The sequence below is a fragment of the Lipotes vexillifer genome, unplaced genomic scaffold (genome assembly GCF_000442215.2).
Source record: "Lipotes vexillifer unplaced genomic scaffold, Lipotes_vexillifer_v1.1 scaffold948, whole genome shotgun sequence".
In the NCBI taxonomy this organism is placed as follows: Eukaryota; Metazoa; Chordata; class Mammalia; order Artiodactyla; family Lipotidae; genus Lipotes; species Lipotes vexillifer.
Window position 1 is genome coordinate 2374985 of NW_006793764.1, and position 14231 is coordinate 2389215.

General features: G+C 44.6%; 1 protein-coding gene across 1 annotated transcript; it reads right to left on the reverse strand.

Annotated features, from left to right (window-relative positions):
• Nucleotides 1–2109: 2109 nt before the first annotated feature.
• Nucleotides 2110–5783, reverse strand: TMEM252 (transmembrane protein 252). Its single transcript, XM_007466767.1, has 2 exons — nt 5506–5783; nt 2110–2347 (listed from the first exon to the last, which is right to left on the reverse strand). Exons 1-2 carry the CDS (start codon nt 5781–5783, stop codon nt 2110–2112), a joined length of 516 nt encoding a protein of 171 aa, XP_007466829.1.
• Between the last annotated feature and the right edge of the window lie 8448 nt (nt 5784–14231).

Below are 14231 nucleotides of genomic sequence, written 5' to 3' on the forward strand. Positions count from 1 at the left end.
CCCAGTCATAGAGCTTGTTCAGGTCAGTGAATGTGCTCAGACCCCGAGGAAAATTTCAGGATAACCATCTCCGTAGAGGAATAGAAAGAGATGACAAGAGAGAAATAATAAATCGCCTTGCTAATAAATGACCGCCTTCCTGTTGGACAACCACGAGTGACCTTCATGTCCAGTTATGTTCTTGATATCAAGGATTCAAATCACAGATGCCCAAAGTCCTGCTTTGTGTAAAGAAACCAGGATTTCCTTTTATGGCTTCCTGTGTATTTGTCAGGACATGCTTCATCTGAGCACTCAGCAATAACAGGGAAGAGGAGGCTAGAGAGGCCCCATCCCATCTCTACAACCCTTATCCTCTTGAAAGCTCTCCATCCTTCCCACCGCTGTCCAAAGCCCTCCTGTGCCCGTTCACCGAGGCTGTCTGTTATCATTAGGAACCATCTTTCATCATCAGTGTAAGAATCAGATGAAAGGAAATTACACCAGGAGGTGAGGGCCAAGCTCCTAGGCAGAAAACGGAGGGCTTATTTACATTTTAAAAGAGCAGCCAGACTGTTAACCCTAAAGCAACCTTTGCTGCCTCTCTTTAAGATAATGCTGCAACCCTGGGGCTCCACTTCCTGTTAGGGCCCACTTCCTCAAGTGGGAGACAACTGTTCCCTGGGAGGAGGAAGTAGGACAGGATTAGCACAACCTAGCACAAAAGTGTGAAGTCAATATGTCTTCCCATGCCCCTCTAGGAAGCTTTCTTCACCCTCCTGGAAATAACTGTATGTTGTTGGAAAGGTTTCTTAACTTCTCAAAGTCTCGATTTATGCATCTGTAAAATGGGAATAACCATAGCACTTATCTCTGAAGGCTATAGTGAGGGCTAAATAAAAAGCGTAAAAAGTTCATAACAGTGCCTGTGATATAAAAGGCATTCCCCAATTGTTAGATATTAATCCCAACATAAAGTCCTCACTTGATCAGGGAGGAAACTGAGGCCCGGAGAGATGAAGGTTCTTGCTCAAGCTCTAAAGCATCAGGCTGCATCTCCTCCCACCATTCTGCCACCTGATTTGTCCTCTTGTATTAAAACTTATAATAAGATATAATGAAGCTGACGAGGAATCACTGGGCTTTAAAATAAATGTCCTAAGTCTAAAAGTGCCTGGATCTGTATCTTGAGACACAAAGAATTTTCTGTTAATGATTAAGGTACTACAATATAGTCTCCTTTCTTTCAAATCCTAGAGATTTACAGGGGGGGTTCTCTGAAATATATGTGTATTTTAAAACTTTTCAAGATTTATGTCCAATTCTGTATTAATACAACCTATGGCTAGTACAAATTCTTTTTTTCCTGAATCCTGTGTATGATGAATTTTTAAGTATTCTCTTTATTCAACTTGAGTCTCTAAGAAATCTTATCATATATGCTTGTACAACCATCCCGTTCTTAAAATACTCATTTAAGATTTTGTACTTGAACCATTTTGAAAGCAAATATTGAAGTCACTTTCCTTTCGCATAGAAATAGAATACACATATTTAAAATAAAGTCATTCAAAATAACATTCATGGGTTCCAGAGGCAAATCTCTTACAGTGTGAATTACTGTGTCACTCTGGTAATATGGTAAATGAGGATAACTTCAAAGCCAGCCAGCAGAACCCACAATTTAAATGATAATGCCCCTTCATTGCCAGCATGCTTTCCCTTTGTGATTATTGGTAATGCAGTACAGGAAGGCACGTGGTGTCCAAGCAGCATCTATTCCTCCCTTTTGGGGGTCTAGGTGTTGGGAGAGGAGGTGAGAGAAGAGAGCGGAAAAGCTCTCCGTGGAGCAGAGCTCTCACAACACTTTTGCAGTCCAAAAGTTCACCTGGGTTGGGATCCTTTGAAACGTTTGCCTGGTGCCGACCACACCCTTCCAGGGCTCCGCTCTGCCCTTGCAGGCCAAGCACGTGTGCGGAATTGCATTGCTGTCACACGCAGCATCCCCTCTGCAGACTCTCATGTGGGATCACTGATGTGGCTTTTCCTCCCACGGTCCCTGCCTGGATTTATTACTAGCAGCTGCATCCCATGAGGGTGCGTCATGAGGGCTGGAGAGCTTCCCCTGCTTCAGCACTCTTGGTTTTGCCTTTCAGCATCCTGCAGTGGCATTGCTGCCTCCACCCTGTCTGCTACAGACTCGTCATAGGACGGTGGGGCCTCCGGGTGGGCAACACCTTCATCCTCAAATTCGAGACTCATCTCTGTATACGGAGGTGGAGGAACACCCGAGGTCTCTTGCTCTGCAGGACAGGCTTGCTTTTCAGCATCAAGACTCTCTTCATAAGCAGGAGGGTAAAAATCTGGCCTGGGGGACAAAATGCCACAAACATACATGTGTTATTTAAGCGGTTAATGCCAAAGAGGCATATGTCTGCCTCTCTCAAATCACATCGTGTGAAGTTAAACTGTTAAGAAACATTGATTCTGAAACAGATGTTCTTCCCTGGCATCACCAGTTTTTTAAAAATGTGCTGCTCTTCCAGCAAAACCCTCTTTATCAGCCATTGGATGTGTGCCTCTATACTCATATTTTTCCCATTGACTATTCCCTTTCTCTTACTCGTTGGAACCAGGGACTTTCAGTGTGAGATCCTTATCGGGGGTAGGGGACACGGGGGCCTTGACTGCGGAGCATCTCTCTACCCAGTTATTTAGTTCATTCACATCTTTGTCCCCAGTCACACACATCCTCTTCTCGATTGCACTCACTGCCTCAGATCCTCACAACCAACAAAACGGTGAATGAAAACCAGCTCCGTGAAGATTCCGGAACTATATCAGATGCTTCTCTCTTTCCTATCACTCTTTCAATCCGCCAGTCCGCCCCTCCTCCCACTGCCATACTTATTTCTCAAACTATTTCAACTGACAACTTTATGTAGATTTCAGTCGTGGTCCTTTCCATGCCAACAGGCCAACAGCTAAAGGAGCCATTCATGCCAGAGCTGATGTACTCATCGGTAATCTTGCCCAGTGTTGCTAATTGCTAAATCCTCTGGCTTCTCCGTCGTGAATGGGATTGGGGGTGGCGTGGAGAAGCGAGAGGGTGAGCTTGATTTAGTTGTGTGTTTATAGAGTGAGTCCTTCCAGTGCCTACAGGGAGTGTTTGTGGTATGTAACCACAACAGAACAGGGACTGCCATTTGTAGCCACAGCTCCATTCCAATGTTACCAGGCCCAAAACCAAAGAGCTGAAGGAGCCATCTACTGTACAGCATAAATCTCAGCCTTCACTCAGAATAGCCAAGGCTGTGCCATGGGGCACATGTGTAAAGGCATTGAAGACAGAAAGTTGAGCTGTTCCCTGGAGTGATTTGAGAGGCTCCAGGATGACTGCTGCCTGCCCCCATGTCCCATCCACTTCTCCCATCCCCCAGCCTCCCCACACTGCTTTGCATTCCCATTGTCCTGAATTCCACCATTGCAGACCCCTTTGGGTACCCATTTTGAATGCAAATGCTTCTGAGGAATGTAACTTAACCATTTACTGACTTACTAGCCATTCTGAGTGGGCTGGGCATCTATTAGATGCAGCAGAAAGAGGCAGTAAAAGGGAGGTGTTGTGATACCATAGTTTAAAGTATTTCAGCACAGCCAGTGCAATATTATGCATGTGTTAGTAAATTAAGCTACATCCTAAAGGCAATCAGTTATTCTTATCAGGAATTCACACTCTGGAGGCAATCATCTAACATTTATACCAAAAAAAAAAAAAAAAGAAAGAAAACAATCACTCTAGAAGCATCTTCTATAATCACTTCAGTTATCTTTAATTTTTTGTCAAACCCAGAGACCTTACAGTTAGTATAATAAACATTGGAAATGGCTTTTGGTCATTGTACTTAGTATCTTATTAATTAGCATAATCATGTCAAAAATCAACTGTCATGGATAAAAATCACTTATATTCAAGGTACATGGAGTAGCTAAAATATTGTTTGGCTAAAAAGTTCGTTCGGGGTTTTCCATAAGATGTTACAGAAAAACCTGAACAAACTTTTTGGCCACAACCCGATATCTTAGATGAAGAGAACAAAAGAATTTATGGAGTCTTGCAGACTGTACCTTAAGGATGATGCCTGAGGTTTTATCCCTAAATGATTCTGTGTTCAGCCAAAAATTAGGAGATTTTTGGTTGTCCGATACTTACCATAAGGTTGACTGAAATTTTTTTATTGTGGTAAAGTACATATAACATAAAATTTAGCACTTTAGCAATTTTAAGTGTACAGTTCAATGGTATTAAATACATTCACATCGTTTTGCAGCCATCACCATTATCCATCTTCAGAACTTTTTCATCATTTCAGACTGAAACTCTGTACTCATGAAACAGTAACTCTCCATTCCCTCCTCCCCTGGCACCTGGTAACCACTGCTGTACATTCTGTCAATGAATCTGACTGCTCTAGGTACCTCATATAAGTGGAATCATATATTATTTGTCTTTTGGGCTTATTTCTGGCCTATTTCACTTAGCGTATTGTCTTCAAGGTTCATTCATGTTATAGCTGCATCAGTATTTCCTTTCTTTTTAAGGATGAATAATATTCCATCTTTTGTACGTACCATATTTTGTTTATCCATTCATCCACTGATGGATATATGGGTTGTTTCCACAGTTTGGCTGTTGTGAAGAATGCTGCTATGAACACTGGTGTACAAATTTCTGTTCAAGTCCCTGCTTTCAATTATTTTGTCTATATACCCAGAGGTGGAATTGTTAGATCAAGTGGTAATTTTATATTTAATGTTTTGAGGATCCTCCATACCACAGAGCAGCTGCACTAGTTTGCATTCCCACCAGCAGAGCACAAGTTTTCCAGTTTTTCCACATCCTTGCTAACCTTGTTGTTTTCTGCTTTTTTGATAATAGCCATCCTAATGGGTATGAGGCAGTAAGGTTGACCAGTTATTACCTCTGGAATATGAGTGCCTTGTCTCAGGGAAATCTTTCATGCAATGTGTGATCAGAACACCTAAGAGTACAGAAAGCTGGGACTTCACTGAGTTCACGAAGAGATTATATAGCTGATTTTATGCTTGCTTGCTCATTTGTTGCGTGACAGAATTTGGTCTTGGACTTGCTTTCCTTACAACCTGGTAGCCAGGTTATGAGGAATAACTAACCATCACCTGCCTGTAAGGACAGCTCCCGTGATACAGCAAAAGAAAATGAGTCTGGCCTCTTAAATTGGCTTTGGTGTGTTTTTCAGTGGTGATGGGAGAAGGGTGGTTATCCTCTGGCATAAATCCCCTCTACTTCATAGTTTTCCCCAGAGGCAGCACCATTCTTCCTAATGTCTAATCCCAGAGTGATTCCCTGACAGTAAAGCTTCAGTTGTAGCCGCATAGCCCCATGGGACGTGTAAGTTGTTCGCCAGTGGATTGGAAGTCATTGACCTTTTCCGGAACTCAGCCCCACCTCAGTGCTCCCCAGTCCTCTGGCTTCTCAGCACGTACCTGTCCACTGTGGCCAGGGGCAGGGCCCCCTGAGCACCGTACTGTCTGAGCACACAGCTGAACACCCCTTTGCTTCCACTGGCCTGGTGGTAGGTGCTCCAGAAAATTCCACTCAGAAGGATCACAAACCCCAGAGGCAGAAGCAAATAGGCCAGGATCAGGTTCCCCTGGCAGTTGAACAGGGAGCCCGAGGAAATGAAGAAGGCCCCCAGGCAGATCATCAGGAAGCCCGTCAGGAGGGCAAAGGCACAGAGAACTAGACAGGTTCTGTTCTGCATCCCTGCTCCTTTGGAACGCAGCTCCCTGACGCTGCCACTCTCCTGCTTCCCCTGCTCAGAGAGAATGCTCTCATTAGCCAGCTGTCAGCTTTATATGCTCTGGGACCAACTGGCCTTTGGACAATTAAATGAAGCAGGCACTTAGAAGCTATTCATTAACTATTGAAAGTAACTGTAATATCCTTTGATGATTAACCTAAAAACGCAGCATTGGGCTTCCCTGGTGGCGCAGTGGTTGAGAGTCCGCCTGCCGATTCTGGGAAGATCCCACACGCCGCGGGGCGGCTGCGCCCGTGAGCCATGGCCGCTGGGCCTACGCGTCCGGAGCCTGTGCTCCGCAACGGGAGAGGCCACAGCAGTGAGAGGCCCGCGGACCGCAAAAACAAAACAAAACAAAACAAAAAAACCCGCAGCATTGTGTACTGCAGGAAGGGGTGGCATAGCTCTCTTGCTCTTCTGAGCTGAATGGGACCCTAGGCTGACCCCAGTTATTTGAGGGAAGGTCTCCCATCCTTTGATTAAAAGGGTCTCTTGATTCCCATCGCAGGTGATTCCAAACTAATGCTAGAGAAATTAGCATTCCTTGCTGAGCTCTTTTCTTTGTGGTTTGGCAGGGAGTCCTTTGCTAATTGCTTCTTCCTTTTTCTGTCCTAAAAAGATAATTGTTAAGGCTCTTACCGTATTTGTCTTGCTTCTCTCAGTGATTCTCCCTTTATTGCCCTCACATTATAATGTTGGAAAGATTCCATGAAAAAAGCCCAGGGGCGAACTCCCTGATTCAAAGGGGAGTGTCAGCAGGAGGGGGAAGAAAGTGCTATGGAGAAGGATTGTAATCGACAGATCTTCAGGACTGTGAGGGGATTTCTGAGGATGGTGTAAACGGTAATAATCTGGTGACTTCTGCTCTGAGTCTGATTTTGTATCTTTCCCATCTTTCCCATTGTCCCATTGTATCTTTTCCCATTTCCCCAGCCCCAATGCTGAAATAATCCTAGGGTCATTTCTTGTTCATAAGTAGGTGTTAGATACATTTTTTGCTTATTGCTCAACCACTGGCCACCGCACTTGGCTCAGTAGAAGTATTTAAACCAGATCTCACCGTTCCTGCTCTCAAAAAAGCCACAGGTATTTGATAAAAGAGCATTCCCTAAACATGTGTAGCATGTTTCCACCTCCATGAAAAAGAAATACATATGAGAAGTGCTGCCTGTTCAATCCTTACCCTCCCCGCAACATATCTTAGGCTTTCACAGAGCGCACTAAAATATTGAAGGCTCTGAAAAGTCCTACAATTTTTTTCCCTCACAAAATACATATTAAATGAAATTTGTTTTGGTAGATGCTGCTAAAATTGTTCCCTGTCTTCTCCTCTGTACCATTGCTCTATGCAGCACTGCCTTAAAAAAATCTTTCCAGGGCTTCCCCGGTGGCGCAGTGGTTGAGAGTCCGCCTGCCGATGCAGGGGACACGGGTTCGTGCCTCGGTCCGGGAAGATCCCACGTGCCGCGGAGCGCCTGGGCCCGTGAGCCATGGCCGCTGGGCCTGCGCGTCCGGAGCCTGTGCTCCGCAACGGGAGAGGCCGCAGCGGTGAGAGGCCCGCGTACCGCAAAAAAACCCCACAAAAATCTTTCCAGAACCAGCCTTCTGTTTTCTGTTTGGAATTGGTTTCTTCCATCTTGTCTGTCTTTGGTTTAGACACCCTACTCCAGAGCAGGTTCATGCTCTGATTCCTTCCTTTTTTATTTGATGCTTTGACACGTCCCTGCCAAAAGTCTCCTCCCAGAGGGACTCTGGATCACTTTTGTCCAGAAAGGTTATCTTCAGTTCCTCTTTGATACTCCATTACTGCATTACTATTCTTTTCCATTTTCTATCCCAATGGAAAAAGCAGTTCTTTGTGCAGTGCCCTAGTAGAAGTTTCATGTACACCCTTTCGCCTCATACCACCACCTCCTCAGCTCTACTTTCATGTTATGGGCTAGGAGAAAGAGAGAAAGTCACCAGATTAAAAAGAATATACAGGGCTTCCCTGGTGGCGCAGTGGTTGAGGGTCTGCCTGCCGATGCAGGGGACACGGGTTCGTACCCCGGTCCGGGAGGATCCCACATGCCGCGGAGCGGCTGGGCCCGTGAGCCACGGCCGCTGAGCCTGCGCGTCCGGAGCCTGTGCTCCTCAACGGGAGAGGCCGCAACAGTGAGAGGCCCGCGTACCGCAAAAAAAAAAAATAATGATAATAATAATAATATACAGTCCTTCCTCATTTCACCTCGTAACCTCTATCTTTATTAGCTTCAATCCTCATCGTCACCTACTTTCATCTTCTAATCTTGATATTATCCTTGTAGCCTTAAAGCAACCCCTTCTCCCTTTTTCTCCAACTGTTTCTTTTTTTTGCCATATTCAAAATTTTAATCAAATGTATGTTTACTTCCAGTATCTAACATGCCAATTTATATATACGTTTATTTTTTAATTTTTTTAACAAATCTTTATTGGAGTATAATTGCTTCATAATACTGTGTTAGTTTCTGTTGTACAACAAAGTGAACCAGCCATATGCATACATATGTCCCCATATGCCTTCCCTCTTGAGCCTCCCTCCCACCCTTCCTATCCCACCCCTCTAGGTCATAGCAAAGCACCGAGCTGATCTCCCTGTGCTATGTGGCTGCTTCCCACTAGTTAACCGTTCTACATTCGGTAGTGTGTATATGTCGATGCTACTCTGACTTCACCCCAGCTTCTCCCTTGCACTCCGTGTCCTCAAGTCCATCCTCTATGTCTACATCTTTACTCCTGCCCTGCCACTAGGTTCATCAGTACCACTTTTTTTTTTTAAGATTACATATATATGTGTTAGCATATGGTATTTGTTTTTCTCTTTCTGACTTACTTCACTCTGTAGGACAGACTCCAGGTCCATCCACCTCACTACAAATAACTCAATTTCGTTTCCTTTTATGGCTGAGTAATATTCTATTGTATATATGTGCCACATCTTCTTTATCCATTCATCTGACGATGGACATTTAGGTTGGTTCTGTGTCCTGGCTATTGTAAATAGAGCTGCAATGGACACTGTGGTACATGTCTCTTTTTGAATTATGGTTTTCTCAGGTATATGCCCAGTAGTGGGATTGCTGGGTCATATGGCAGTTCTATTTTTAGTTTTCTAAGGAACCTCCATATTGTTTTCCATAGTGGTATCAATTTACGTTCCCAGCAGCAGTGCAGCAGGGTTCCCTTTTCACCACACGCTTTTCAGGATTTATTGTTTCTAGTTTTTTTGATGATGGCCATTCTGACCGGTGTGAGGTGTTACCTCATTGTAGTTTTGATTTGCATTCTCTAATAATTAGTGATGTTGAGCATCTTTTCATGTGCCTCTTGGCCATCTTCCTTGGTGAAATGTCTATTTAGGTCTTCTGCCCATTTTTTAGCTGGATTGGTTGTCTTTTTGATGTTGAGTTCCATGAGCTGTTTGTATATTTTGGAGATTAATCCTTTGTCCAATGTATTTATTATTAGCATAAAGAATGTTGTGCATCCCTCAATGTGCAGTTCTTTGAGCACTTTCAGTTAAACTTACAGAGGAGTTCTTAGATTCAATTGGTCTTGAGGTTGACAGATTTCTAAAACGACCCCTGGAGATCCCTCCCTCCTGCTATCCATGTCCTCTTGAGTGTGGGCTGGACATAATGACCTGACTCTAACCAATAGAATATGGCAAAGGTGATGGGATGGTACTTTTTTTTAAATTTATTTTTATTTTTGCTGTGTTGGGTCTTCATTTCTGTGCGAGGGCCTTCTCTAGTTGTGGCAAGCGGGGGCCACTCTTCATTGCGGTGCGCGGGCCTCTCACTATCGCGGCGTCTCTTGCTGCGGAGCACAGGCTCCAGACGCGCAGGCTCAGTAGTTGTGGCTCACGGGCCTAGTTGCTCCGCAGCATGTGGGATCTTCCCAGACTAGGGCTCGAACCCGTGTCCCCTACATTAACAGGCAGATTCTCAACCACTGCGCCACCAGGGAAGCCCGATGGGATGGTACTTCTGTGATTAGGTTACAAAAGATTGTGACCTCTGTCTTGCTAGCAGACTCTCTCTATTTCCCTCATGGCTTGCTCTCTTTGAGAAGGAAGCCACCATATTGGAGAAGCCCACATGACAAGGCAGCTTCTGGCCGACAGTCAGTAAAGAACTGAGGCTCTTAGTCCCCCAGCCAGTGAGGAGCTGCATCCTGCCAATGACATGAAAGCCTTGCCCAGATGAGCCTTGAAATGACCAGACCCTAAGCAACACCTTGATTGAGAGAACTTGAAACTGAAGACCAGCCAAGTCATGGCCAAATTCCAGACCCATAGAAACTGTGAGATGATCAGTGTGTGTTGTTTAAGCTGCTAAGTTTTGGGGCAATTTGTTAGGCAACAATGGGTAACTAAAACAGTTCTTTAGGACTTGGAAACCAGAGGAGACAATTGGTTTTATGTGTTTACCCAGTACCGAGCACATAGAAAGTGCCCTATCAAAGTCAGCTATAATCATCCTCACCATTATTATTACTATCATCATTGCTGTACATCCAAAACTCTGGGAAAGACCCAGGATTTCCAACTGAAAGGTCTGCACTAGGACTTGAGTCCCAAGAACAGGTAAATGGTACAGCCCCCAAGCTACAATTAAGTATTAGAGTAAGGAGGGATAACATTCTCATTGAGAACTGCCCCCCAAGCGAGCGCATAGGGTTGGGCTTCTTTGTTTTAAACCAGAACTTGAGGATTAGTCAGTCTGGGCCTTATGACAGGTCAGGCCTAGTTCCTGGGATCACATGAATATCTGAGTGAGGAAGCACCTCTATGTTTTCTCTCCTCCAGTTCCAGTAAAGGGTAGCTAGTGCCTTATAGTTTGTCAGATAGGTTCTTCCTCTCCAACACCCTTTAAGGAGGTGTGTGTCATTCCAGAGCAGTGTATTTTGTTGTGGCAGTTGGTTTTTTGCTTCTTTGTTTTGGTGAGAAATTGAATAGGAAAGAGCAAGATCCAAGAAGTGGCAGAAGGGTGGAAGATCTTAGTTATTTTATATAAAATTTATATAAAATAAAGAGTGAGTCCCTGGGCTCAGAGTATTTAAGGAGTTTATCTGGGATGAGATGGGGCCCCAAGGAGGAAGTATAGGAGAATCTGTAGTATATGAAGAAAGTAGATGAGAAAGGGGGGGTGAGGCAAAAATCAGTATAGAAATATGAAGTATTAGGACTTCCCTGGTGGCGCAGTGGTTACGAATCTGCCTGCCAGTGCAGGGGACATGGGTTCGATCCCTGGTCTGGGAAGATCCCACATGCCACAGAGCAGCTAAGCCTGTGAGCCATAGATACTGAGCCCACGTGTCACAACTACTGAAGCCCACGCACCTAGAGCCCGAGCTCTGCAACAAGAGAAGCCACCGCAATGAGAAGCCTGTGCACCACAATGAAGAGTAGCCCCCGCTCGCTGCAACTAGAGAAAGTCCGCACGCAGCAACAAAGACCCAACACGGCCAAAACTAATTAAAACTAATTAACTTTAAAAAAAAGAAAGAAATATGAAGTATTTCTGAGAACTGTGTGTCTCCTTCATGGTTCTTGAGACAGACTAGTGAAGGATTTATGTGAAAGTTATTTTTGCATGATTGTGTTTATTATTATAATTAAATATATAAATTATTAATTTTTTTTTTTACTGTGATTCTGCTTCAGTTCTGAACCACATGCATCACTGCTCTATGAGCATCATTCCCCTCTGACACCTCAAAAATGACCAAGGATAACTAAAACCAGTGATCTGTAGTTTTAAACAATCCTAATTACTTGTGGTTTCCCTTTTCTTTGTGCTGTGGTATGCCCTCTTTCCCCACAATCACTAGCAGTGGAAACAGTTTTGAAAAGTGAAAAATGAAGGAAGGTGTGTGCTTGCTTGTGTGATACTAAAGTAGCACAAACATTGAGAGGAAGCCTTCTGGTCTTCCTCAGTCTCGAAGGGGCAGAAACCCCAGCAGAAGAGCAGTTGTAATGATAGAGAGGGAAGAAAAGCAGGCCGGATCCTCAGAACTGGGGAAAAAATGAAAAGAGTCCAATAAACAGTCAAACACCAAAAATATCACCTTAAAGAGTCAGTTTCAGGAGACCTTTGGGCCTCTGGCTGGCCTTCCTTAGGCTGGGCCCTGTCTTCTGGCTCTGCCTTCACTCCTAGGCCTTCTTTCCTGTGCTCACCCACCTTGCCACTTAGCCAACACTCAGTGTGAGGGGAAGAGGCCAATGATACTGACTCCATTTCGGGCAGAGAAACTGCAAGAGGGAGAGATGGATGACTCATCTAAGTTAAGATGGTCAGCATGGGATTGATGAGAAAATGGATACTCCGGGAGGAGTGTGGACAGAGGCCCACCTTCTATAAAGAAACGTTCTGGGACCCAGTGGAAGCCAATATCCCCCCATCCCAATACTCATCCCCTCCACAAGAGATTCACCTAAGAAATGATGTCTTCCTTCTAAACCAGTTTATTATTATCATTCATTAAAATTCACCAATCAACAGTAGTGCCTGACTTGGCAGTAGGCAGTAACATGTTATTTGGTTGACAGCCAAACTATCTTAAAATGTAATCACTCTTTCAACACTCTGTTCCTTTGAGCATGACTGACCCACCAGCGCCGTTCTGAACATTGAGTGCAGCTGAGTTCCAAGCACTGTTCGGCCTTCTACGTCCGAGCCTCCAAAACCTCACCCTTTTTTCAAACTCTCCAGTGTAAGATGTGTCTTGGAACTTCTAACAGCCCTCTGCACGCCCGTCTTTGTTCACTGAGCACACGGCCCAGCACCCTTCTCTTGAAAGCCGGAAAAGCATGTTGCCCTGGATGAGAAATAGATGGGGACTTTGGAAAGAAGCTAATGGTGTGTAAAGGGTGTTGCGTAGGAGGGGCATGGGGCCAAGAGCTGGGACAGAGTGGCCAGATTTCAGAAGGTCACTTGGGTTTAGGAAGTGAGGCTCTGTGGGAGGTGGGGAAGGTGAGTATCTGCGCAGTGAGCGATGTCACCTGGGCTGATTTCATGGTGGTGATTACTGAGTGATTTCTGGATTAGCCTTTCACACGTGTGGGTTCACTGCACACTGGCCACTTCCTCCTCCAGCTCCTTGTTTTCTTTGCTTCTGACCCTTTCCCCCACCTCTCTTTTCTCCCCTCACTCACTCAGGAAGATTTAAATGAAGGCATTTTTAGGTCAGCAGAGGACAAACAGCTTCAGAGAACAAGTGTGGTGTAGTGAGGTAAGGAGCTATGAGACCAGCACGCAGGACTCACGCTGCCCCTGCAGGGTGAGGCCCATGAGGCACTCAACTAGAGTACAGACTTCTGGGGGCACCAAAAAACTCAGTACTCAAGATAAATCAAAATTTCAAACAATGTTTAAAAAATCAAATTGGCAAATATGGCTTATGAGCTGCCCCCTGTTTCTGTAAGTAAAGTTTTGGTGAGGAAATTGGGTCATGTCTGTGGACCAAACAAGACAAATTCTGCTCTAGAGAGAGCTCAGCTTCCAATTTTATCCAGAAACAAGCCAGAAGAGATTGAATTTCTTTATGGATCCTTAGAAAACTGAAAGGAGGCCATACTTCTGTGGCCACTTTGGATCAGAGCAGAAGCCTCAAGCCAGGGCAGCTTTGACTGCCTAGGTTACACCAGTTGGTGTGATGGCCAGTGACTTGTAAATATGAAGTGGGTTCTGTATCCCACCTCATGAAATTTTCTTTAATATTGATCTTCTATTTCCTACCTCCCTGGTTTTTAATACTCTTGGATGACTTAAATGATAGCATAATTATATGTTCCTCAAAGATTTGGTAGAACTCACTCATAAAACCACAGGATCCAAGACATTTTTTTTCTCACTTTTTTATATCTTACAGTTTTGCGGTTTTTTTAATTGAATGCCAGATGGTATGCATATGATAGTAGAGTCTAAGGTAAGTAGTATTTATGCCATGCCTGGAAATGGGAACACCTCCTTCTGTGCTCACCTATCAGTGGACTGGGTCGAGTGAATCCAGTCAAGATTTAAACCGAGTTTGAGTTTCATTGTCACTATGGTGACCTTCAGTGCACTACTGGTTTCCAATTCCTCATGTGTTAACTGGTGCTTGGGGTAAGGGTTGGGTTGCTGGAGGGTTTTTTTTCAGTGTTTCTTCTCTGCTCTCAACTGTAGAGCTTCACTGTGTGCCCACAAGGGGTCTTCACACTCACCTATTCCCTCAGCAGTAGACTGCTGTTGCTTGAGACTGGTGCTTGCTAGCTGGGTGGTGGGGTCAGGGGCTTTCTCTCTTATCCTGTCCACCTCAGTCTTAGGCAGGCTCTGTTGTCCTGGGTCTTGGGGGTGAGGGCTTTCTCAGTGGTCCCACGATTTCTCCAACATTAGTCTCCTC